The 27656-nt window shown below is 46.8% G+C and overlaps 1 protein-coding gene across 17 annotated transcripts in view; it reads left to right on the forward strand.

The window, feature by feature from the left end:
• Positions 1-27656, forward strand: part of LOC141735525 (lens epithelium-derived growth factor-like) — a 115148-nt gene that overhangs the window by 13099 nt on the left and 74393 nt on the right. For 9 of the 17 annotated variants that reach the window (XM_074568472.1, XM_074568476.1, XM_074568478.1 and 6 more), the window contains 2 exons: positions 21067-21143; positions 22948-23086. In XM_074568472.1, the coding sequence (XP_074424573.1) occupies positions 21067-21143; positions 22948-23086 (216 nt within the window). Of the gene's footprint in view, positions 1-21066; positions 21144-22947; positions 23087-27455; positions 27621-27656 lie in introns of all 17 variants that reach the window. The other 8 variants (XR_012584769.1, XM_074568471.1, XM_074568467.1 and 5 more) reach the window with 1 other exon arrangement.

The following is a 27656-nucleotide window of genomic DNA, read 5'->3' on the forward strand; positions in this document are numbered from 1 at the left end:
ATTTCCAGATAAAAAGGTATTGCAATCGTGTGTTTTCTTCATAGTATTGTCATGGGTGACTGCCCTGGTTTGGGGTGAAGCAGAGCCAACTTTCTGTTCAGTGAGAGAGGCTCTTGCTTACACTTGTTGCTGTGGCAACCAGGGTCAGCTGACTTGGTTGTTTACCCTGTGGAAGGGTTACACCTGTGGACAGGTCAGGTGACCCAAAACTGACCAATAGGGTATTCCATCCCATCTGCCATGCTCAGTATAAAAGCTGAGGGATCAAAAGGATGAGGTTGTCTCCTCTCTGAGGACTCTTCTTCAGTGGTGCGTGCTCTCTTCAGTGGTGCGTGCTCTCTTCAGTGGTGCGTGCTCTCTTCAGTGGTGCGTGCTCTCTTCAGTGGTGCGTGTCTGAGGAGGACCCTGTCAGCTCATCTGCCTTTTGATCCCAGCTGATTTGTTCCAGTTCCCATGGAAGATGCACCTTTTATTATTTGAAGTGTTTCCAAACGTGATCATCAGAACTGTTGATGAAAGGTTTCTGTTAAGGTTTTTCTAGCTTTCGTTTTTTATTGTCATCTCAACAGTAAAACCTAGACACAAATGATTTCAATTATCTAACTTTTCTGCAGTACAGAAGGTTAGGCGTAACACTCAGTAAAAAATCATCCCCATTATTGTTTTGCACATGAAATCAATGCCTTCATACTTTTAAAATTAATTACATCCTCTGTCAAGACAGCAGTGATGACATGCGGCCCAATGGCTTCATGTTGCTAGCTTTAAAGGTATACACAGTAATCTTGGAACTGAAATGATCACACTGCACGTATGCCCATTCTTTTCTTTCAGACACCAATTTCCCCTTGCTATAATGTTATTTGCCTCAAGAGTTTATTCTAATTGCAGAGACACTGGGTCCTTTTGATAGAATCATAGAATGGTTTAGGTTGTAAGGGACCTTAAAGATCATCTAGTTCCAACCTCTCTGCCGTGGGCAGGGACACCTCCCACTAGACCAGGCTCATCAAAGCCACATCCAATCTGGCCTTGAACACTTCCAGGGATGGACCTCAACAAATTCCCTAGGCAACCTGTTCCAGTGCCTCACCACACTCATAGTGAAAATTTTCTTCCTAATATCTAATCTAAATCTACCTTCTTCCAGTTTGAAGCCATTACCCCATGTCCTATCAATACATTTCTTTGTAAAATAGTCCCTCTCCAGCTTTCTTGTAGGCCCCCTTCAGATACTGGAAAGCTGCTATAAGGTCTCCCCGGAGCCTTCTCTTCTCCAGGCTGAACAACCCCAACTCTCTCAGCCTGTCTTCATAGGAGACAGGCTCTTCTTTTCCCTCAGCCTGCTGGCCACGCTTCTTTTGATGCAGCCCAGAATGCAGTTGGCTTTCTGGGCCACAAGCACGCATTGCCGGCTCATGTTGAGCTTCTCATCCACCAACACCCCCAAGTCCTTCTCCTCAGGGCTGCTCTAAAGCCATTCTCTGTCCATCCTGTATTTGTGCCTGGGATTGCCATGACCCAGGTGCAGGACCTTGCACTTGGCCTGGTTGAGCTTCATGAGGTTTGCACAGGCCCACCTCTCAAGCCTGTCCAGGTCCCTCTGGATGGCATCCCTTCCCTCCAGTGAGTCGACTGTGCCACACAGCTTGGTGTCGTCAGTAAACTTGCTGAGGGTGCACTCCATCCCAACATCCATGTTGCTAACAAAGATGTTAAATAGTATCGGTCCCAGTACTGATCCCTGAGGAACACCACTTGTCACTGGTTGCCACTTGGACATCAAGCCATTGACTGCAACTCTTTGAGTGCAACCATCCAGCCAGTTCCTTATCCACCGAGTGGTCCATCGGTCAAATCCATGTCTCTCCAATTTAGAGACCAGGATGTCGTGCGGGACAGTGTCAAGTGCTTTGCACAAGTCCGGGTAGATGATGTCTGTTTCTTTGCCCTTATCCACCAACACTGTAACACTGTCGTACAAGGCCACCAAATTTGTGGATGCCCCCCCCTTCCAACTCTAACCACTCTATGCTTCCATGCTTCTTATCATAGAATACCAGATTGGAAGGGACATCAAGGATCGTCTGGTCCAACCTTTCTTGGCAAAAGCACATTCTAGACAAGGCGGCCCAGCACCCTGTCCAGCTGAGTCTTAAAAGTGTACAATGATGGGGAATCCACCACTTCCCCGGGGAGATTATTCCAATGGTTGATTGTTCTCATTGTGAAAAAATTTGTGTCCAATCGGAATCTCCCCAGGAGCATCTTGTACCCATTACCATGTGTCTATTCCATGTGACTCCTTGTAAAAAGGGAGTCTACATCTTCTCTGTAGCCACCCTTTAAATACTGGAACACGGTGATTGATAAGGCCTTCTTTTCTCAAGGCTGAACAAACCAAATTCTCTCAGCCTTTCCTCATGTGGCAGGCTTCCCAGTCCTTTGGTCCTCTTTGTGGCCCTTCTCTGGACTGTCTCCAGCCTGTCCACATCTTTTTTGCATAGTGGGGACCAAAACTGAACACAGTATTCCAGGTGTGGCCTGACAAGCGCTGAGTAGAGTGGGATAATGACTTCTTTGTCTCTGCTGCTGATGCCCTTGTTGATGCAACACAGTATCCTGTTGGCTTTCTTTGCCACAGCAGCAGCACAGTTCACTCATATTGAGCTTGTTGTCCATCAGGACCCCCAGGTCCCTTTCCACAGGTCCCTTTCCGATTCCCTATCCATGTTACTGCTGTTTTATACCTTACTCGCGTTAAATTTACACAATAAGATTGATTACATTCTTGTATACTTGCATTTTGAGCCAAAGCAAACATACGGATGAGAAGTACAAATCATTACAGAATTTTCTTGCTCACAACTTCTATTTGTTGCAGTGTTATCTGTGGTTAGCATGCACCCCAGTTTAAGGTGCTTATAATACACCTTCGGTTGTTCAGGCCATTCAACAGTTCTTCCAAAATGTCGCTCTACTGCTGTGGATGACAAAGAAGACATGTTTAGAAAATTTAAAGCATGAGTTGCTTTATACAATCACTCCTGAGGTGTCATACCTACGGGATTCCCCCTTTTTTGTTTAGCAAGCATGGTTTTTAAAGTATGATGCATACGCTCCACAATTGCTTGCCCAGCCGGGGAATGAGGAATACTGGTGACATGTTTAATACCCCATGTCTGTAAAAAAAAAGGCCTGTACTTTAGCGGACACATAAGCTGGTTCATTATCAGTTTTTATAGTTTTTGGTACTCCCATGACTGCAATGCATTGCAACCAATGTTGAATAACATCACAAGCCTTCTCTCCTGTATGAGCAGTAGCCACAACAAAATGAGAAAACAAATCAACTGAAACATGTCCAAATTCCATAATGCGCGTAACATCGGATTGCCAAAGTTCATCAGGTGTAAGCCCTCGCGGGTTAACCCCCGCAAATGATGGCAGAGGAGCCAGCTGCTGACAATCGGCACAAGTTCACACAATACCATGTGCTTGTTGTTGTGTTAAAGAAAATTGCTTCCTCAATGCCTTTGCATTTTGATGAAAAAAATCATGCGACATTTTAGCTTGCTGCATAATGTTCGGAGCTGTTACCGACAGAGTGTGATAATCTGCAACTGTGTTTCCCTCAGTTAAAGGACCAAGTAAACAGCTATGAGAGCGTATGTGGACAATAAAATAAGGAAACTGTCTTTTTCATAAAAGCAACATTAATTGCAGTAAGAGACTAAATAACAATTGGTTCTCTACTTGTTTTATAAATACTTCTCCACTGGATTGAGTGGAGAAGTACAGGCTAGAGTCGCTGCACGCGTGGCCAGCGTATGCAGTGAGTCTCACCAAACTCATGATCCAGCTTTGCTAACAGCGGCTGTCTGATACCTGACTACACTGCTGTACTCCCTTCTTGTTATCTTCTTCCGTGAAGGTCAGGTTCTCATGGATACACACATAGTTTTTAGAGCAACATATTCTACAACTCGTACAAGGGTACGATGCAAAGCCGCTTCTACAGCTGATCGTATAATGCTTATTAAACACAGCAAACAGCATACTAAACATAACAGACAAATTCCTTCCACACAGGCAATGAGTATAATTTGCTTCAACCAACCCCACCCCCAAGTCCATCCAGCAAAGAGATTTCACCCAGTGGTCTCCACAAGTTGCTGGTTCGGTCGGTGCAGTTCCTGCAGCTGGGCATGGATGGATATGGAGTGGTCATACAATACAGTCCTTTAAAATCTTGACAACCATGTCTGTGAGCTGAAAGCAAAAAATCAGTAGCAGTTCTGTTTTGCATGTCGAATACTATCTACATCTAGCAATAACTCAGAAATAGCTGTACTAGTAGCATTGTTAAACTTATCCTTGGCAGCAAGAGAGTCCTTGTTATCAAGAAACCTTGACAGCAAAAGAGTCCTCGTTAGCAAGAGCGCATGCGGACTCCCTGTTCTCGCTGGTACTGTGCTTTGATCTTCTTCCACAACAGGCCAAGGTTCTCAAGCAGCTGGATAAGGTGTCTGTGAGTCCATTACAGGCTTATGTCATCCAAATGTTTTTCTTGCCAGCACCCGAGACTGAATAACAACTGGTGTGATATATGTGTTTTCCAGCACCCAGGTGCAAGTCCCTTGAGTGTATTTACAGTCCTCCTTGCCGATCTTCCGTTGCTTTCCCATATTCCACTGCCTTGCTCAAGAGACCGCTTCTGCTGGGGTTCATTTTAGTCTTGCAGGGTATAACACAGAGCAATCTACTAAGGCATGCAATAACATAGACACATATAGGAAAAAAACCAAAAACATATCTCTATGGTACTGCTTTGAATCAGGTGTCCTATTTCTCTTTTTCTGATGCTTTCTCATAGCGCGTATGGCATACTTTTGTGCTAACGTGGCACATTTCCCATCTAATTGTTCCTGGGGTTTTTTTCCCTTTTTTTTTTTCTTTTTTTTCCTTTTTTCTTTTTTTTTTTCCCCCCATCACTTACGACTGACATAAAAATCTGCCTTTGCAGCAAGAGCTCAGTTTCTCATTTTTCCTTAAGTTTCTCATTTTCCTACAGAGCATCCTATAGATTTTGGCTCAACTCCTTTTCCCAATCAACCATGATCTTATAGACAAACGACAAACAACAAACAACTAGCCGTACGCCCTGCATGGGCGAGCCGTTCCCGAGAGCGTAAGCATGTCGGCTGGTGAAAACTCCCCCAATATTTCAGGACTTCCGTCGGTTCTACGGCCCATCCTGGTGTATCTACCTGGGGCGCGCTTGCCTTACGTCTATAAACATTGTGTATATACAAACTTCTTCACTTGACGGAGTGTCAGCCCTAGTCGCGTACGAGAACAGCACCACACCGGGCAGAACACCTGCTCAAGGGGAGTCACCTAACGACACTGCACACAACAAAAAACAAACAGTAGCACAGATGCTGATCAGCAGGTATAAGCTGGCGCCCGCACACACTTACACAGCAGACATACAAAAACAGCACTTCTATCTCAGGGAGACAACTGGGGAGGGGAGGGGCTGAGGCGGGCGGTGGCAGGAGCAAAACATCTCCGGCTCCATCCTTCTCTGCTGACATTCTGACAATACACCGCAATACCCCGATTCCAGCTGTGCACGAATAAGCGGTTGATAAGGAGGAACAGATGCAGCACCGGTTGCCCCAGATGGAGCAGCATCGTTATTGCTCGCAGCTTGTCTGATATCCTCCTGTTTCCTTATCATCTCTAGAATTTGCCACCAATCGGTTTGATAAGAGATAGATCCCACTCGGTTGCAAGCTTCTATCATATCTATTAAGCCTGGATTCTTTAAGGCTTGTAATATACGCCTACCCATAAAAAGAACTCGCTGTGTTGGGGTAGAAATAACTTCGGCTAGCTGCTTGATATCGAATGGAGTTAGTATGTGTCCTTTCATAATGTTATTTAATAGTCCTTGTGCATAAGGGGAGGTTAGTCCATGCTGCCTAATTGTTTTCCGCATTTCTCTAACCAGCTCCCACCTTATCGGTTCCCAGGTGTTCGGTCCGTTTTGATTAAACAGTACTGGACAGGCGATGTCAGCAGCGGCTTCCATATCGCCGTCCTGTAATGCCTGTTTACGTAAGTTCTGCCAGTGTTGAGCAGGATTATAAATTGCAGTGACCGCCGGACTTGGTGCCGGACTTGGCAAGGAATCGCCCCAACCCAGTAACACAGGAGACCGTGGCGGTATCAACGTCACATCTAGCGGGGGTGCTAACGGCGCAGCCGGACAGCTCAGGGGATCAGGTTTCCCCCCCTCTGTCTGAGTGGTAATCGGGCTGTCCGGTGCCATAGCTGCAACGGCGGCTGCTGTGGCATTTCGTTCGGATTTTACCTGCTGTAAAGTATCTTTAATCAACCTCCAGGTTGTCAAAACCTTTGTGGCAGTCACATCCCCTTTTGTTGCAGCCTCAAATAAAGTTTTGCCCGCTTGCTCCCAACTTGATAATTGGAAAGCCGTCGTAGAATCAGTGGGAAGACCCTTGCTTTTTAGCCACGCCAGTAAAAGTTGAAAAGTTCCTTCATCGTATTGAATACCCCTTCTACTTAAAAACTTTTCTAATATACATACAATTGCTTTTTCCTCTGAGGAAATTTTCGATCCCATCCTCACACGTCCCCGGCTGCTCACCTTTTCCTGGTGATTATTCGTCCGGACTGCAGCTCTCCTTCCCGCTGCCTTTTTTCTCATTCAGCCGGGCTGCTCCACCGGTCGTACGTTCCTACGATTTAAGTCCCTGTTCGGGCGCCATTTGTGGAGCATGGATTCACGGACTCTGGCAGGGTACAGACCAAAGACCTTTATTGCAACAATCCGACAGGCTTTATAGCTATACACACTCTCCACGCGCAAGTTGTGTCCTGCTGACAGGTTGAAGGCTGACTGCCACGCGCTTCTCTGCTTCTTCCGATTGGTTTCTGCTGTCTGTTCACGAGGAGCAGCAACTTCATTCTCGCGTCCTGTTTCTTGCTGATTCTTACTTGTTTTTCTGTTCTCTCAAGCCCTCTCTCAAGGACGCAGCTTTATCTCATCAAGGTCGAACAGACCTATGCTGCTCTCTATTCCCACAAGTTCACATACCAACTCTTCCATCACTGGTGGTGGGTCTGTGTTTGCATCAACCTGGATTTTTGTTCCCAGGGCCTGCGGCCCAACAGTGCTGGTAAAGACCGAGGTGAAGAAAGTGTTGAGAACCTCTGCTTTTTCAGCGTTGTTGGTGACTAATTCACATCTCCTGTTTAACAGTGGACCAATATTTTCCTTCTGTTTCTGCTTGTTTTTTATGTACCTGAAGAACCCTTTCTTGTAGTTTTTGACATCTCTGGCCAATTTCAATTCAAGCTCAGCTTTTTCTTTTGTAACTGCATCTCTGCACGCCCTGGCAATGCCCTTGTAGTTCTCAACAGGTGTTCGTCCGCTTTTCCATCTCTGGTACGCTTCTCTCTTGGTTTTGAGCAGACTCGGAAGCTTACAGTTAAGCCAAGAGGGTCTCTTGCTCCGCCTATTTCCCTTACCTTTAAAGGGGATGAACTGGTTTTGCGCTTCCAGGAGAGTGTTCTTGAAAAACTCTCAGCACTCGCTAGCTCCTTTATCCTCCATAGAAGCTTCCCATGGAATCCCTCCCAATTGAGCTCTGAGTGAGCTGAAGTTTGCTCTTCTAAAATCTAACACCTCTGTCTTCGTACTGACCTTCAGTGCGCTCAGCAGGATCCCAAACTCCACAATATTGTGATCACTGCAGCCAAGGCTATCACTAACTGAGATATTACAAAGCAGGTTTTCTTGGTTTGTGAGTAGCAAGTCCAGCAGTGCCTCGTTCCTGGTCGGCACATCTAACATTTGTATGAGGAAGCAGTCCTCTGCGCATTCCAGGAACTTGATGGATGACGTGTGAGCTGCTGTATTGTTCTTCCAACAAATGCCTGGGTAGTTGAAGTCACCTGTAAGAACCAGGTTCTGTTGACCTGAAGCTTGCTTAAGTGACTTGCATAATGCTTCATTGGCCTTTGCATCTTGGTTTGGAGGTCAGTAGCAAATGCCTACTGTAAGATCCCCCTTGGAGATGACCCCTCTGATCTTGACCCAGAGGCATTCGATAGGGCTTCCACAATCACTGTAGTTGACTTCTATACATTCAAGGTTCTCCTTACCATAGAGCGCGACTCCTCCTCCTCTTCTTCCCTGCCTGTCTTTACGAAACAGCCTATAGCCATCCGTTGCGATCCTCCAGTCATGTGAGTTGTCCCACCATGTTTCACTTATTCCTATGATATCATAACTTTCTGACTGTTCCTCCTGTTTGTTCCCCAGGCTCCGTGCATTGGTATACATACACTTGAGGTGGTTGATCTTCTGGTTCTCATCTTGGGAGGCAGCTAAGGAACATTTGTCACTGCTCTGCTTGGCCTGGTTTATTCCCCAGTTGGTTGCAGTAGCGTGAGCGTTGACACTTTGGACCCCACCTCCCAAGTCCTTCATTTTAAAGCCCACCTCACCAAGTTGGCCAGCCTGCTGCCAAAGATTCCTTTGCCCCTTCTAGACAGGTGGATCTCATCCCTCTCTAACAGGCCATATTCATCAAAGAATGTTCCATTGTCATAAAAGCCAAAACCCCCATGACAGCACCAGCCACGTAGCTGGGAGTTGATATGCATCATCTGCCCGTTTCTGGCTGCTTCCTTTCCTCTGACTGTTGAAATGTAGGAAAAGATGACTTGGACACTAATTTTTTTCACTTGCACCCACAGGGCTTTATAGTCTTCCTTAATTCTGCCCAGGTTCTGGTTTGCAGTGTCATTCCTGCCCACATGAAAGAGTAACAATGGGTAGTAGTTTGTGTTCTTGACGAGTTGTGGCACCCTCTCTGCAACACCTTGAATCTTAGCTCCCAGGAGGCAGCATACCTCACGTGACTCCCTGTCAGGACAGCAGATGGGCGTCTCAGTGCCCTTTAATGGGGAGTCACCCACTACTAGCACTCGTCGTTGTTTTTTACCATATCTATTGTGTGTGCTGGTGCAGGTCCTCCTGGCAGACCTTGCTCCTGGTTGTCTATAGCTGTTAAAGCTTCATATCGTTAGTTTGGTTTGATGCCAGAGGGTGGGGGCTGAAGCGTAGTCCTGCTTTTGTGGGTCACCAGGGTCCAAGGTGCCTCATTCTCGGTAGTATCCACTGCAGGAGCATGGTTATGAAACCACCTATCTATCTCTGTCTCAGCTCCTCTGATACTACACAACCTTTTAATCATTTCTTGCAACTCATCCACCTGACGTAACAGATCATCAACCTGTGCATGCCATGTGCAAGTACTTACCTTACCGCCAGGAGAAGGAGAAGGGTCTGGGCACTCACTGCAGCCTACCACCTGTACTGAAGTTTCCCTCCTTACCAGTTCCATCTGGGTGGATGCATCACACATCCGAGGGGCCTTCTCTGTAGGAGCACCCGTTTTAGCTCTGAGGTGAGTGCCGACCATTTTGTCAGAGACCTTGAGCACTTCCCTGGGATGTGGACCAACAAGCAGAGTGCAGGGCCCTTCTGCGTGAACTGCCACGCAAATTGCTGCGCCACGCCCTGTTTTGCCGCCCTGTTTGCAGCACTCCTGGTCGCTAGTGCTTCCTAGGGCCATTTAAATGTCCCGTGGTTGCTTCCAACAACGTCCCCTCTGCCACTTCAGCCTTGCTCGCATTAGCTGCTGGCTCCTGGCAGGGCTCTCTGCTCTTCCTTGGGTTTCCCTGGCTCTGGGAACCCCCTGTCCACCTCGATCTAGTGCCCAGCTGCAGAACTTACCATGTCCACTGCTGTGTTCCGCGCAGACTGAATGTTACTTTTGGTTTCGCCACGTTTAATGAATGGCTCAAAGCTGCGTCAGGGGAGGTTCAGACTTGACATTAGGAAAGCTTTCCTTACCGAGAGGGTGGTCAAACACTGGAACAGGCTTCCTAGAGAGGTGGTCAATGCCCCATGCCTGTCAGTCTTTAAGAAGCTTTTGGACAATGCCCTCAATAACATGCTTTATCTTTCGGTCAGCCCTGAATTGGTCAGGCGGTTGGACCAGATGATTATTGTAGGTCCCTTCCAACTGAACTATTCTATTCTAGTCATGGTGGTCTGCTGAAGTTCCCACTGACTGGAAAAGGGGAAACGTAACCCCCATTTTCAAAAAGGGAAAAAAGGAAGACCTGGGGAACTACAGGCCAGTCAGTCACACCTCTGTGCCTGGCAAGATCATGGAGCACATCCTCCTGGAAAATATGCTAAAAGTCACATGGAAAATGAAGAGGTGATTGGTAACAGCCAACATGACTTCACCAAGGGCAAGTCATGCCTGACAAATTTGGTGACATTCTATGACGGGGTTAAAGCGTTGGTGGATAAATGAAGAGCAACTGACATCATCTACCTGGACTTATGCAAAGCATATGACACTGTCCCGCATGACATTCTGGTCTCTAAATTGGAGAGACATGGATTTGATGGATGGACCACTCGGTGGATAAGGATCTGGCAGAATGGTCGCGCTCTAAGAGTTAACGGCTTGATGGCCAAGTGGAGACCAGTGACAAGTGGTGTTCCTCAGGAGTCGGTACTGGGACTGGTACGATTTAACATCTTTGTTGGTGACATGGACAGTGGGATTGAGTGCACCCTCAGCAAGTTTGCCGATGACACCAAGCTGTGTGGTGTGGTTGACACGCTGGAGAGAAGGGATTCCATCCAGAGGGACCTGGACAGGCTTGAGAGGTGGGCCTGTGCAAACCTCACGAAGTTCAACGAGGCCAAGTGCAAGGTCCTACACCTGGGTCACAGCAATCCCAGGCACAAATACAGGTTGGGCAGAGAATGGCTTGAGAGCAGCCCTGAGGAGAAGGACTTGGGGGTGCTGGTGGACGAGAAGCTCAACATGAGCATCGTGGGCTGCATCAAAAGGAACTTTTGATGGGACTTAGGAATAAAAGGAGGGTTTACCACCTTTGGAAGAAGGGACAGGCAACTCAGGAGGAGTACAGGGATCTTGTTAGGTTATACAGAGAGAAAATCAGGAAGGCAAAAGCCCAGCCGGAGCTCAACTTGGCCACAAACCTTAAGGAGAACAAAAAAAGTTTTTATAAATACATCAACAAAAAGAGAGCCAGGGAGAATCTCCATCCCTTACTGGGTGCGGGGGGGAAAGTTGCAACCAAGGACGAGGAGAAGGCTGAGATACTTAATGCCTTCTTTGCCTCCGTCTTCAATAGTCACACCAGCTATCCCCAGGGTGTTCAGCCTCCTGAGCTGGAAGATAAGGATGGAGAGCAGAACAACCCACCCATAATCCAGGAGGAAGTAGTCAACGATCTGCTTCTGCACCTAGACGCACATAAGTCTATGGGGCCGGATGGGATTCACCCAAGAGTACTCAGGGAGCTGGCGGGAGAGCTCACCAAGCCTCTCTCCATCATTGATCAAAAATCCTGGTCAACAGGGCAGGTACCAGATGACTGGAGGGTGGCTACTGTGACGCCCATCTACAAGAAGGGTCGGAAGGAGGATCCGGGGAACTACAGGCCTGTCAGCCTGACCTCGGTACCAGGAAAGATCACGGAGAGGATCATCTTGAGTGAGCTCTCAGGGCAAGTGCAGGGCAGCCAAGGGATCAGGGCCAGCCAGCATGGGTTTAGGAAAGGGAGGTCCTGCTTAACCAACCTGATCTCTTTCTATGACCATGTGACCCGCCTTCTGGAGGCGGGGAAGGCTGTGGACGTTGTCTGTCTGGACTTTGGTAAGGCCTTTGACACCGTCCCCCACAGCATTCTCCTGGAGAAGCTGGCAAATCATGGCATAGACAAGTGTACTCTTTGCTGGGTTAAAAACTGGCTGGATGGCCGTGCCCAGAGAGTTGTGATCAATGGGGTGAAGTCCTCTTGGTGGCCGGTCACCAGTGGTGTCCCTCAGGGCTCAGTCTTGGGGCCGGTTTTGTTTAATATCTTTATCAATGATCTGGATGAGGGGGTTGAGTGTGCCCTCAGTAAGTGTGCAGACGACACCAAGCTAGGTGGGAGAGTTGATCTGCTTGAGGGTAGGGAGGCTCTACAGAGGGACCTGGACAGGCTGGATCGATGGGCCAAGGCCAACTGTATGAGGTTTAATAAGGCCAAGTGCCGGGTCCTGCATTTCGGTCCCAACAACCCCAAGCAACGCTACAGGCTTGGGGAAGAGTGGCTGCTGGAAAGCTGCCCAGCAGAAAAGGACCTGGGGGTGCTGGTGGACGGCCAGCTTAACATGAGCCAGCAGTGTGCCCAGGTGGCCAAGAAGGCCAACAGCATTCTGGCTTGTATCAGGAATAGCGTGGCCAGCAGGAGTAGGGAAGTGATCGTGCCTCTGTACTCGGCACTGGTGAGGCCTCTCCTCGAGTGCTGTGTTCAGTTCTGGGCCCCTCTGTACAAGAGGGACATTGAGGTGGTGGAGCGTGTCCAGAGGAGAGCTACCAGGCTGGTGAGGGGTCTGGAGACCAGGTCATATGAGGAGAGGCTGAGGGAGCTGGGCATGTTTAGCTTGGAGAAGAGGAGGCTGAGGGGAGACCTCATTGCCCTCTACAGCTACCTGAAAGGAGGTTGGAGAGAGGTGGGTGTTGGCCTCTTCTCCCAAGTGAATAATGACAGGACCAGAGGAAATGGTCTGAAGTTGCGGCAGGGGAGGTTTAGATTAGACATTAGGAAGAATTCCTTTACTGAAAGAGTGGTCAGGCACTGGAACAGCCTGCCCAGGGAGGTGGTTGAGTCACCATCCCTAGAGGTATTTAAGAAACGTCTAGATTGGGCACTTCAGGGCGTGCTCTAGTGGCAGAGATTGTAGGTTGGGTTTTTTGTTTGTTGTTTTTTTGTGTGTGTGCGTATGGTTGGACTCGATGATCTCAAAGGTCCTTTCCAACCATGAAGATTCTATGATTCTGTTACAAAACACCATCATTAATAACCTGGATGATGTGACAGAGTGTACCCTCAGCAAGTTTGCAGATGACACGAAACTGGAAGGAGTGGCTGATACATCACAGGGTCGTGCTGCCATCCAGAGGGACCTTGACAGGCTGGAGAAATGGGCTGACAGGAACCTGATGAAGTTCAACGAGGGGAAGTGCCAAGTCCTGCACCTGGGGAGGAACAACCCCATGCACCAATATATGCTGGTGGCCACCCATCTGGAAAGCAGCTTTGCAGAAGAGGACCTGGGGGTCCTGGTGGACACCAGGTTGAATATGAACCAGCAATGTGCCCTTGCCGCAAAGAAGACAAATGGTATCCTGGGCGGCATCAGGCAAAGTATTGCCGGCAGGTCGAGGGAGGTGATCCTTTTCCTCTACTCAGCACTGGTGAGGCCACACCTGGAGTACAGTGTCCTGTTCTGGGCTCCCCAGTAGTATAAGAGAGACATGGTCATGAAGGAAATAGGAGACCCGGTCACCCGGGATATGGAGAAAGCTCAGGTACTGAATGACTTTTTCGCCTTGGTCTTCACCAGCAAGGGCTCCAACCACACCACCCAAGTTGCAGGATGCAAAGGCAGGATCTATGAGAATGAAGAACCACCCACTGTAGTTAGAAGATCAGGTTCGAGACCGTCTGAGGAACCTGAAAGTGCATAAGTCCATGGGGCCGGACGAAATCCATCCACGGGTCCTGAGGGAGCTGGCAGACGAAGTCGCTAAGCTGCTTTCCATTATATTTGAAAAGTCGTGGCAGTCTGGTGAAATTCCCACTGACTGGAAAAGGGGAAAAATAACCCCCATCTTCAAAAAGGGAAAAAAGGAAGACCCGGGGAACTGCAAATCGGTCAGTCTCACCTCTGTGCCCAGCAAGATCATGGAGCAGATCCTCCTGGAAACTCTGCTAAGGCAGAGGTGATTGGTGACAGCCAACATGGCTTGACCAAAGGCAAATCGTGCCCGACAAATTTGGTGGCCTTCTAAGATGTTGCCACAGCACTGGTGGATAAGGGGAGAGCAACCGACGTCATCTACCTGGACTTATGCAAAGTGTTTGACACTGTCCCGCATGACATCCTGGTCTCTAAATTGGAAAAGCATGGATTTGATGGATGGACCACTGGAACTGGCTAGATAGATAAGGATGGATAAGGAACTGGCTAGATGGCCGCACTCAAAGTAAGTAATAATAGAATAATAAAAATTAAAGAAAAAAGCATACAATATATACAAAACCGTCTCCAGCTCCCAGGATGACGATTGCGTCACCAGCAGATACAGGGAAAGTCACAGACTGGAGTCAGCGACGGACAGGAGCTGAATTCCGGAACTAGAGTCAGGAGTGCTCGGATCGGGATCAAAGGCAGACGAACAGACAGTGTCCTCCTCGGATGTCGGCCACTGAAGAAAAAAAACATGAGCCAGAGCCCCCTTGCCCCTTTGATCCCTCAGCTTTTATACTGAGCATGATGCAAATGGGATGGAATACCCTGTTGGTCAGTTTTGGGTCACCTGTCCCGTCTGCTCCTCCCTGTGGGTGGGACCCCTCTACGCTTCTCCGCTTCCGACCCTCTAACGGGGCAAAACAGCGAAGTTAGCTGACCTTGGTTGTTATAGCAATAAGTCTAAGCAAGAGCCTTTGTGCATCCCATTCCTTGGCATAATCAGGCCTTATCACTCTGAGGGTGAACAGTGTCTGAACAATATGCTGTTAATTTCAGACTTTAGTCAGTTAGAAGAGGCCCAGCTAAAAAGTCAAATTACAAATCAGAAAATTGGTTCTGTTTTACCTCAAACCAGGACACCCACCAAGACGCTCTTTCGCTCACCCTCTCCAGCGGGACAGAGGGAGAAAATAAGATGAAAAAGCTCATTGGTCAAGATAAGGACAGGGAGATCTCTCACCTGTCACAGTCAAAATAGACTTGACTTGTGGAAATTAATTTAATTTGTTGCTACCAATTGAAAATAAAGTAGGATAACAAGAAACAAAACAAAACTGAAACCACCTTCCCCCCACCCCACCCTTTCTTCCCAGACTCACCTTCACTCCTAACTTTTCTACCTCCTCCACCTATGAGAAGCTCAGGAGGGATGGGGAATGAGGGTTGCAGTCAATTCATAACAGTTCCTCTCTGCTGCTCCTTCCTCCTCACACTTTTACCTCTGCTCCAGCATGGGGTCCCTACCACAGGAAACAATCTTTCAAGAACTGCACCAACATGGGTCCTTTCCACAGGGTACAGTCCTTCAGGAACAGACTGCTCCAGTGTGGATCCCCAATGGGACACAGTTCCTGCCAGACAACCTGCTCCTACTGGCTCTGGAACTGGCTCTGTCTGGCACAGGGGTGGCTCGTTTTCTCAGAGAGGTCACCCCTGCAGCCCCCGCTACCAAAACTTTGATATGTGTCATGGTTTGGGCCAGGTTGGCCAATGACAAGACAACAGATGCTCTCCCCCACCTCTCGCTCCAAGGAGAGGAAGGAGAGAGATAAAGAGATTCATGAGTTTAGAAAAAACTGAACTACTTTAATGAAATATTAATAATAAAATAAAAAGGAAATAATGAAATAGATAGTATATATACAAATATATACAAAACCCTATCAAGCTCCCAGGGAGATGTCACTAGCAAGCACTGGGGAAGATCCAGATCGTACGCAGTGACAGATGGGAATTGGATTCCAGATCTTGATTCAGGAACCCACGGACCGGGATCAAAGGCAAACAAACAGACAAGGTCCTCCTTGGGCATCAGTCATTGAAGAAAGAGAGCCATTGAAGAAGCCAAACCATCGAAGAAGAGACTGACCCTTTGATCCCTCAGCTTTTATACTGAGCACGGCAGATGGGATGGAATACCCTAATGGTCAGTAACTAACCAGGTAGCTTGTGCTAAATGCTTGTCCCAGTTTTTAAAGGATCCACCACCCATTGCTTTCAGGGTAGTGTTTAACAATCCATTATATCGCTCGATTTTCCCAGAAGCTGGTACATGATAGGGGATATGATATACCCACTCAATGCCACGTTCTTTTGCCCAATTACTTATAAGACTGTTTTTGAAATGAGTCCCGTCGTCTTTCTGGAGTACCATGTCGCCACAAGACTTGCTTTTCAAGGCCCAGGATGGTATTCCTGGCAGTAGCATGGGGCACGGCATAGGTTTCCAACCATCTGGTGCTTTCTTCCACCATGGTAAGCACATAGTGCTTACCCTGGTGGGTTTGAGGGAGTGTGATATAGTCAATTTGCCAAGCCTCCCCATACTTATATTTTAACCATTGTCCCCCATACCACAAAGGTTTTAATGTTTTAGCTTGCTTGATTTCGGCGCATGTTTCTCAGTTGTGGCTAACATGCGCAATAGCATCCATGGTTAAATCCACCCCTCGGTCACAGACCCATTTATATGTTGCATCCCTTCCTTGATGACCTGAAGTGTCATGGGCCTACCAAGCTAAAAACAGTTCACCTTTATGTTCCCAGTCCAAATCTGTCTGGAAAATCTTAGCAGCCTGGTCCACTTGCTGATTGTTTCAATGTTCCTCAGTGCCCCGACTCATGGGTACGTGGGCATCTGCATGGCATGCCTTCACGACTAGTTTCCCTAGCCAGTCATCAATATCTTGCCATAATTCAGCAGCCCAGATGAGTTTACCTCTGTGCTGCCAGTTGCTCTGCTTCCACTGCTTTAAACATCCCCACAGAGCATTGGCTACAATCCATGAGTCAGTATAGACATATTGGCCACTTTTATCATTCAGCAATGTCAGGAATGGCTTTTACCTCTGCAAATTGACTTGATTCACCTTGTCCGTCAGCAGCTTCTGCGACTTGTCATGTAGGACCCCACACAGCAGCTTTCTACCTTCGATGCTTTCCTACAATACAACAAGACCCATCAGTGAACAAGGCATGCTGTTTCTCATTATCTGAGAGTTCGTTATATGGTGGGGTTTTCTCAGCAGGAGTCACCACCTCTAGTGGCATTGTGAAGTTTTTGCCTTCAGGCCGGTTAGTGATCACTTCTACGATTCCTGGCTGATTGGGGTTTCCTATTCGAGCTCGCTGTGTGATTAAGGCAACCCATTTACTCCAGGTAGCATCGGTGGCAAGATGAGTAGAAGGAACTTTACCCTCGAACATCCAGCCCAGCACTGGTAATCAGGGCACCAGGAGGAGCTGTGCTTCAGTACCAATTACTTCTGATGCAGCTCTAGCTCCTTCACATGCTGTCAAGATCTCTTTCTCTGTTGGGGTATAGTTGCCCTCGGAGCCTTTATATCCTTGACTCCAGAATCCTAGGGGTCGACCTCGAGTCTCCCTTGATGCTTTCTGCCAGAGGCTCCAGGTAGGGCCGTTGTCCCCGGCTGCGGTGTAGAGCACGTTTTTAATGTCCTGTCCTGTTCAGACAGGTCCAAGTGCTACTGCAAGCACGGTCTCTTGTTTAATTTGCTCAAAGGCCTGTCGTTGCTCAGGACCCCACATAAAATTATGTAAAATCATTTTTCTTTTGAGTCACTTCATAGAGAGGTGTCACAATCTGACTCTAACCTGGAACGTGCATTCTCCAGAAACCCACAACGCCTAAAAAGGCTTGTGGTTCCTTTTTGTTAGTAGACGGGGACATAGCTGTTATTTTGTTAATCACATCCATTGGGATCCGGCGACGCCCATCTTCCCACTTAATTCCCAAGAACTGGATGTCTTGTGCAGGTCCCTTGACCTTACCTCTTTTTACAGCAAAACCTGCTTTCAGAAGAATCTTGATTATTTTCTTACCTTTCTAGAAAACTTCTTCTGCTGTATTACCCCACACAATGATGTCATCAATGTATTGAGCAACTGACGTCATCTACCTGGACTTATGCAAAGTGTTTGACACTGTCCCGCACGACATCCCGGTCTCTAAATTGGAAAGGCATGGATTTGATGGATGGACCACTTGATGGATAAGGAGTTGTCTAGATGGCCGCACTCAAAGGGTTGCAGTCAATGGCTCGATGTCCAAGTGGAAACCAGTGACGAGTGGCGTTCCTCAGGGGTCAGTACTGGGACCGGTGCTGTTTAACATCTTTATCAGTGACATGGACAGTGGGATTAAGTGCACCCTCAGCAAGTTTGCCGATGACACCAAGCTGTGTGGCATGGTCGACACGCTGGAGGGAAGGGATGCCGTCCAGAGGGACCTGGACAGGCTTGAGAGGTGGGCCTGTGTGAACCTCATGAAGTTCAGCCAGGCCAAGTGCAAGGTCCTGCACCTGGGTCACGGCAATCCCAAGCACAAATACAGGTTGGGCAGAGAATGGCTTGAGAGCAGCCCTGAGTAGAAGAACTTGGGGGTGCTGGGAGACGAGAAGCTCAACATGAGCCGGCAATGCGTGCTTGCAGCCCAGAAAGCCAACCGCATCCTGGGCTGCATCAAAAGAAGCGTGGCCAGCAGGTCGAGGGAGGTGATTCTGCTCCTCTACTCCGCTCTGGTGAGACCCCACCTGGAGTACTGCATGCAGCTCTGGAATCCTCAGCCCAAGAAGGACATGGACCTGTTAGAGTGGGTCCAGCAGAGGGCCACGAAGATGATCAGAGGGCTGGAGGACCTATGCTATGAGGACAGGCTGAGAGAGTTGGGCTTGTTCAGCCTGGAGAAGAGAAGGCTCCGGGGAGACCTTATAGCAGCCTTCCAGTACCTAAAGGGGGCCTACAGGAAGGATGGTGAGGGACTCTTTATCAGGGAGTGTAATGATAGGACAAGCGGTAATGGTTTTAAACTGAAAGAGGGGAGATTTAGATTGGGTATTAGGAAGAAAATCTTTACTGTGTGGGTGGTGAGGCGGTGGAACAGGTTGCCCAGGGAGGTTGTGGATGCCCCTTCCCTGGAAGTGTTCAAGGCCAGGATGAATGAGGCTTTGAGCAGCCTCGTGTAGTGGGAGGTGTCCCTGCCCATGGCAGGGGGGTTGGAACTAGATAATCTTTAAGGTCCCTTCCAACCCGAACTATTCTATGATTCTATGATTCCATTGCAGGTGTTCTGGAGCTCCACCCTTCTCCAGTGCTGTCTGGATCAGCCCATGGTAAATAGTAGGGCTGCGTTTCCACCCCTGGGGCAGTCAGTTTCAGGTGTGTTGGACGCCCCTCCAAGTGAAGGCAAACTGTGGCCTGCACTCTGCTGCTAAAGGAATGGAGAAAAATGCATTAGCAATGTCAATTGTAGCATACCATTTGGCTGCCTTTGACTCCAGTTCATATTGGAGTTCTAGCATGTCTGGCACAGCAGCACTCAGTGGTGGTGTGACTTCATTCAGGCCACCAGAGTCTACTGTTAATCTCCAGTCTCCATCAGACTTTTGCACTGGCCATATAGGGCTGTTAAAGGGTGAGTGAGTCTTGCTGATCACTCCTTGGGTCTCCAGCTGATGAATCAGGTTCTGGATGGGAATCAGGGAGTCTCGGTTAGTGCAATACTGTCATTGATGCACCGTGGCAGTAGCAATTGGCACCTGCTGTTCTTTAACCTTCAGCAGTCCCACCACAGAAGGGTCATCTGAAAGGCTGGGTAAGGTAGACAGCTGTGTGATATCCTCAGTCTCTACAGCTGCTATACCAAAAGCCCACCTTTTGGGTCTTTGAAATACCCTCTCTTGAGGCAGTCTATGCCAAGGATGCATGGAGCATCTGGGCCAGTCACAATGGGGTGCTTCTCCCATTTGTTCCCAGTTAGGCTCACTTCAGCCTCCAATACAGTCAGTTCTTGAGACCCGCCTGTCACACCAGAAATAGTGATGGATTCTGTCCCTTTATGATTCGATGGCAATAGGGTGCACTGTGCACCAGTGTCCACCAGGGCTTTATACTTTTGTGGCTCTAATGTGCCAGGCCATCAAATCCACACAGTCCAATAAACTCGGTTATCCCTCTCCTCCTCCTGGCTGGAGGCAGGGCCCCCCTAACTTTGAGGACAACATCTACCATTAGCAGATGAGTTCCTGTCTGGACCAGAGAACTGCTTACCATGGACTGTATCAGCCACCCTCCTGAAAAAATTCTTTTTGTTGCCACAGCAACAAGTATAAGCAAGAGCCTCTCTCACTGAACAGAAAGTTGGCTCTGCTCCATCCCAAACCAGGACAATATGTAAATCTAATACATGTGCCTACACCCTCGTTCTGACTCTAGTAGCTGACACTTAGTCCTTGCAAGAAACATACACATGGGATAGAGAGTGGGATTACGCAGAGAGACAGTTGAGAAAAGATTTAATAAGAAGATAGGACAGACTGCAGTGGTCAGGCACAGGGCTCAGCTAGACAAGCATACTGACCAGCCCTGTATTTAACCCTTTCTTTCTATCCTCTTCTTTGTTTCTCCCTGCTTTCCATTTTCCCAACATGTCCCTTTATGGGTTTGCATAGTACTATTGATTCCCTTACCCCTCCCAGTCTGGTGTCCAGGATCTACCCTGGTTTATAATCTTAGTCCTCCTGGAAGCGGCGCCCGTAGTTTCTTGTTAGCCTATCAATTAGTGTGAGTGGCAAGGTTTGTTTCTTCTCACTCTTTCCGTGTTTGTTTTGTCAAGTCTGCCTCTTTGCATATTTTGTTTCTGGCTTCCCCCTTTTCCTTAGTTTCCCAACTGACAAGGTCCCTGATTAGATAACCTTGCTGGAATAAACATTCTCACACTCCACATGTCCTCATCAATTAGTATGACTTACCAGGTTTGGTTCTCATCACTGCCTTCCTTATTATTTGTTAGTCAGGTTTGTGTCCCTGTATATTCTTGTTTATGGTTTCCTCCTTTACTTATTACACCTTTTTTGCATTGAAAAGGTCCTTGACCAGATACCCTTAAAGGAACAGACACTCTCTTTCTACATATGCTTACAAATATCACTCTTTTTTTTTGTATATAATCCTTGAGACTTGTTTTGTTTACATCTCTCTCACTTTTTCAATAGTATTTTGTTTCTTCAGGTTAATACTTAACACTTAAGTGTTTTCCCCTAGAGTGTTTTTAATTGTTACTAAACTTTAATTCTAGTTTCTCTTTCTCTTAGGTGGATGAAATTCCAGATGGAGCAGTAAAACCTCCTGTGAATAAAATGCCTATATTCTTTTTTGGCACTCATGAGACGTAAGTCCTTTAGACTAAAGGGCATATTGTTTTCATTGCAGGATGTCTTAACAGTAGCTTAACAGTTTGCATCGTGTGTTTGAAAATTATGTGATTCAGTAGCAGACTATATTTTCTTAAATTAATCTCTAGTGGTAAGATAGGCAGCTTTCTTTCCACATTTGCTATGAAATGGTGTGGTTATAGTCTACTATCCCCTGCAACATGCACTTTTTCCTGCTCAGTAAAAAAGCAGGAGCCTACCCAAAGTGGTATGATTGATATATCTATCTTTTGTAAGGGATTTTAACTATAGTCCCGTGTATCCTCAAAACTGTGTTCTAAGGGTAGATGAAATAAAGCTGAAAAATCAAAAATATGGAATAAGTAGCATTTGAGTCCTTTGAGGGGGAGAAGGGGAAGGTTTGAGAATAAGTCAAGAGGTGCATTTGAAGCCCAGGGTCTCATCCCAGTTAGTTTCATGCCTGCTATTATGTTAAGTATCCAAGAAAGACAGAACACTAACGTTTTGGTAACACTAACATTTTGCAATGGAACATGACATTTCCTTTGAAAGAACCTGATTTTTCCCACTTCTAAATATGTTTTTATGCTATTCTCTGACTATTATAGTGAAATTTGTCATGCTACTTCATAATGTTGTTCTACTGTAGATTACAGAGATCTTTAATTCAGTGTTAATTTCCTGTTTGACTTTTGGGGGAAATGCTGGTTTTATTCCCTTTTTTTAATAAGCTGCAAATAGTATTGTAAAGCAGGTCACAGAGCTAGTTGTTGCCTGCATAATTGTTTCATTTCTTGTACAGCTTGCAGAAAGCTTTTTTTGTCCTCCTTAAGACCATTAAGAAATCTATAAAAATCTCTCTAAGGTGGTACTTCCTACCTATCTTTAAAAATAGATGTGGTAGAGAAAACACAGCATTCTTATGAATTAAAAATAAAGCACTATCAGCCCTCACTGACACTACTTTCTATTTGACTCTCTTTAAGAAGTGACTTCTCTGTCAGTGAGCTTTGTGCATGTTTGACTCCTATAACCATGCATTTCATTGACTGTTCACATCACTCCATATAGTTCTATATAGGTTCAATTATTTTTTGTGGTTTTGTGGGGAGAGGAAGCAAGACAGAAATGTTGAGCATTTAATGTAAAGCATTTAATAAAATTGTATATTTTTTGTTAGATTTCCATGTCTTTCAGGATAAACTATATATCATTCTTACAAAGATCTAGGCAAATCATTCTATTCCAACTTTGTTTTGTCATCCCAGTCATACTGGTTTTAATTTAATAATTTTGAAAGATTTTTCTTTGGCTTGGAGCCATATCTTCTTATACTTGTACTCATCTTTCATTATGTTTCCAGGATTTAAGGAATCTTTATTTCTTCACATTTTAGCTTGGTTTGCTAAGGAAGCAATGGCTCTTTCTGTACATCAGTCAGTTGCTCCATTTTTAATCATTGTTTGACAGTGGTGGGTGGCTCTGTCAACTGTGATCTTAACAAGACTTAACATTCAAGACACAGCATTGGCTGTTTCTTGCTGGAACACTGAACACCGAACACCTAGGAGAGAGCAGTGGGTGTGGCAGTACTAATGGAAAACTGGATTTGTTGAAAGCAAAAGTTTAGAAGGCTAAAGACGCTTCAGTAGCAGCACTTCGCTGATTACAGACTATCACTTCAGATGCCTCATTAATGAATATTATTATTTTTTATAATATCTGGTACTAAAGTTAATTTGAAGAGTAGCAATTTAAAAATGTGATGTTTCTGGTAACTAATGTTTTAATCTCTTGAAGGGCATTCCTGGGACCAAAGGATATATTCCCTTATTATGAAAATAAAGAAAAATATGGCAAACCAAATAAAAGAAAGGGCTTTAATGAAGGATTATGGGAAATTGACAACAATCCCAAAGTGAAATTCTCTCATCAGCAGGTAAGTGATTCAGAGTCTGTGAATACTTTAATCTGTTTTGTCATATTGTTGTAAAAAAGCAACAATGGCTTAGCTGCTATAGGGGAATAATTTATTGATCTGCATCACTGAGTTGCAAGTTGGACTGATGTTGCTATTGTTATTTACAATTTACCTCAGATTTTCTGCAAAATAGGAGAAAATTGCTCTTCTATATAATTGTGGATGCCATTTTATTACAGTAAAGTTAAGGAGAGATCATGTTAATAGCTTCAGGACATAAGGATAAAGTTACGTTAGTTACCAGGGAGGTCCCAGTTGACTGGAGGTTAGCAAACGTGACGCCCATCCACAAGAAGGGCCAGAATGAGGATCTGGGGAACTACAGGCCTGTCAGTCTGACCTCAGTGCCTGGGAAGGTTATGGAACGGATCATCCTGAGTGCCATTATGCAGCACATGAAGGACAACCAGGCGATCAGGTCCAGTCAGCATGGGTTCATGAAAGGCAAGTCCTGCTTCACTGACCTGATCCTATGACAAGATGACCCGCTTGGTGAATGAGGGAAAGGCTGTGGATGTTGTTTACCTGAACTTTAGTAAAGCCTTTGACACTGTTTCCCACAGCATCCTCCTGGAGAAACTGGTGGCCCATGGCTTGGATGGGTGTATTCTTCACTAGGTAAAAAAACTGTCTGAAGGGTCGGGCCCAGAGAATGGTGGTGAATGGAGTTAAATCCAGTTGGCAGCCAGTCACAAGTGATGTTCCCCAGGTCTCAGTATTGGGGCCAGTTCTCTTTAATATCTTTATCAGTGATCGGGACGAGGGGACAGAGTGCACCCTCAGTAAGTTTGCAGACGACACCAAGTTGGGTGGGTGTGTCGACCTGCTGGAGGGTAGAAAGGCTCTGAAAGAGGGATCTGGACAGGCTGGATCGATGGGCCGAGGCCAATGGTATGAGGTTCAACAAGGCCAAGTGCCGGGTCCTGCACTTGGGTCACAACAACCCCATGCAGCGCTACAGGCTTGGGGAAGAGTGGCTGGAAAGCTGCCTGGCAGAAAAGGACCTGGGGGCGTTGGTCGACTGCCAGCTGAATATGAGCCAGCAGTGTGCCCAGGTGGCCAAGAAGGCCAACAGCATCCTGGCCTGTATCAGGAACAGTGTGGTGAGCAAGATTAGGGAAGTGATCGTCCCCCTGTACTCGGCACTGGTGAGGCCCCACCTCGAGTACTGTGTTCAGTTTGGGGCACCTCACTACAAGAAAGATATTGAGGTGCTGGAGAAGGACAACGAAGCTGGTGAGGGGTCTGGAGAACAAGTCTTATGAGGAGCGGCTGAGGGAGCTGGGATTGTTTAGCCTAGAGAAAAGGAGGCTGAGGGGAGACCTTATCGCTCTCTACAACTACCTGAAAGGTTGTAGAGAGGTGGGGGTCGGTGTCTTTTCCCAAGTAACAGGTGATAGGACAGGAAGAAATGGCCTCAGGTTGCACCAGGGGAGGTTTAGACCAGATATTAGGAAAAAAATTTACACTGAAAGTACAAATCATTACAGAATTGTCTTGCTCAGAACTTCTATTTGTTGCAGTGTTATCTGTGGTTAGCATGCACCCCGATTTAAGGTGCTTATAATACACCTTCGGTTGTTCAGGCCATTCAACAGTTCTTACAAAATGTCCATCTACTGCTGTGGATGACAAAGAAGACATGTTTAGAAAATTTAAAGCATGAGTTGCTTTATACAATCACTCTTGAGGTGTCATACCTACGGGATTCCCCCTTTTTTGTTTAGCAAGCATGGTTTTTAAAGTATGATGCATACGCTCCACAATTGCTTGCCCAGCCAGGGAATGAGGAATACTGGTGACACGTTTAATACCCCATGTCTGTAAAAAAAAAGGCCTGTACTTTAGCGGACACATAAGCTGGTTCATTATCAGTTTTTATAGTTTTTGGTACTCCCATGACTGCAATGCATTGCAACCAATGTCGAATAACATCACAAGCCTTCTCTCCTGTATGAGCAGTAGCCACAACAAAGTGAGAAAACAAATTGACTGAAACATGTCCAAATTCCATAATGCGCGTAACATCGGATTGCCAAAGTTCATCAGGTGTAAGCCCTCGTGGGTTAACCCCCGCAAATGATGGCAGAGGAGCCAGCTGCTGACAATCGGCAAAAATACCCACTCTAATGCAGTCAGGCTCTTTGCGAGTGCATCATCCCACTGTCCTAACAGGGCATAAAGTTGAAATTCTTGTAGGAAGGTGTTCAATGCGTCTTGCAGCAGTAGTAGACTATATCTTATCTTGCAACATGCTGTAATGCCTTCAGAGCTGTTGGGGTTAATGAACATAGAACTTATGGGGGGGGGGCGGGGGCAGACACAGTGCTTCAGGGCATCCCCTGTATCTTCAAAGTGTGCTCATGTCTCTCTCCCCCTCGCTCACGTCTCTCTCCCCCTCTCTGACCCGAGACAGCCCCCCTATATCCTGCACTGGATTGAGTGGAGAAGTACAGGCTAGAGTCGCTGCATGCATGGCCAGTGCATGCAGCGAGTCCCACCAGACTCTCCTGCACTGGATGGAGTAGAAAAGTACAGGCCAGAGTCGCTGCACGCGTGGCCAGCGTATGCAGTGAGTCTCACCAAACTCATGATCCAGCTTTGCTAACAGCGGCTGTCTGATACCTGACTACATTGTTGTAATCCCTTCTTGTTATCTTCTTCTGTGAAGGTCAGGTTCTCATGGATACACACATAGTTTTTAGAGCAACATATTCTACAACTCGTACAAGGGTACGATGCAAAGCGGCATTTACAGCTGATCGTATAATGCTTATTAAACACGGCAAACAGCATACTAAACATAACAGACAAATTCCTTCCACACAGGCAATGAGTATAATTTGCTTCAACCAACCCCACCCCCAAGTCCATCCAGCAAAGAGATTTCACCCAGTGGTCTCCACAAGTTGCTGGTTCGGTCGGTGCAGTTCCTGCAGCTGGGCATGGATGGATTTGGAGTGGTCACTTAGATTCATACAATACAGTCCTTTAAAATCTTGACAACCATGTCTGTGAGCTGAAAGCAAAAAATCAGTAGCAGTTCTGTTTTGCAACATCACATCTCAAATACTATCTACATCTAGCAATAACTCAGAAATAGCTGTACTAGTAGCATTGTTAAACTTATCCTTGGCAGCAAGAGAGTCCTTGTTAGCAAGAGCGCATGCGGACTCCCTGTTCTTGCTGGTACTGTGCTTTGATCTTCTTCCACAACAGGCCAAGGTTCTCAAGCAGCTGGATAAGGTGTCTGTGAGTCCATTACAGGCTTATGTCATCCAAATGTTTTTCTTGCCAGCACCCGAGACTGAATAACAATTGGTGTGATATATGTGTTTTCCAGCACCCAGGTGCGAGTCTCTTGAGTGTATTTACAGTCCTCCTTGCCGATCTTCCGTTGCTTTCCCATATTCCACCCCCTTGCTCAAGAGACCGCTTCTGCTGGGGTTCATTTTAGTCTCGCAGGGTATAACACAGAGCAATCTACTAAGGCATGCAATAACATAGACACATATAGGAAAAAACCAAAAACATATCTCTATGGTACTGCTTTGAATCAGGTGTCCTATTTCTCTTTTTCTGATGCTTTCTCGTAATGCTTATGGCATACTTTTGTGCTAACGTGGCACATTTCCCATCTAATTGTTCCTGTTTGGTTTCTTTTTTTTTTTCTTTTTTTTTCTTTTTTTTTTTTCCCCCATCACTTACGACTGACATAAAAGTCTGCCTTTGCAACAAGAGCTCAGTTTCTCATTTTTCCTTAAGTTTCTCATTTTCCTACAGAGCATCCTATAGATTTTGGCTCAACTCCTTTTCCCAATCAACCATGATCTTATAGACAAACGACAAACAACCAGCGATACGCCCTGCACGGGCGAGCCATTCCCGAGAGTGTAAACATGTCGGCTTGTGAAAACTCCCCCAATATTTCAGGACTTCCATCGGTTCTACAGCCCATCCTGGTGTATCTACCTGGGGCGCGCTCGCCTTACATCTAAACATTGTGTATACACAAACTTCTTCACTTGACGGAGTGTCAGCCCTAGTTGCATCCGAGAACAGTACCACACCGGGCAGAACACCTGCTCAAGGGGAGTCACCTAACGACACTGCACACAACAAAAAGCAAACAGTAGCACACATGCTGATCAGCAGGTATAAGCCGGCGCCCACACACACTTACACAGCAGACATACAAAACCAGCACTTCTATCTCAGGGAGACGACTGGGGAGGGGAGGGGAGGGGGCAAGGCGGGCAATGGCAGGAGCAAACAGCTCCGGCTCTGTCCTTCTCTGCTGACATTCTGCCTCCTCCCTCGGCCTCAGGTGGAGCAGAGGGGATCAGCAGGGGATCGTCCCAGACCTCCGGACCTGGCCTGTTCGATCCCCCTCCCGTGGGTTGTAATGCTGCAAAAGCCCCGGCCGCCGTGGCTCGCTCCGCCTTCATATCTTGTAAGGTCGATGACACCAACCGCCATGTCGTCGCTAACGGTGATGCCTCTTTGTCTCCCTTACTTATCGCTTCCC

This window comes from Larus michahellis, chromosome W (genome assembly GCF_964199755.1).
Source record: "Larus michahellis chromosome W, bLarMic1.1, whole genome shotgun sequence".
NCBI lineage: Eukaryota > Metazoa > Chordata > Aves > Charadriiformes > Laridae > Larus > Larus michahellis.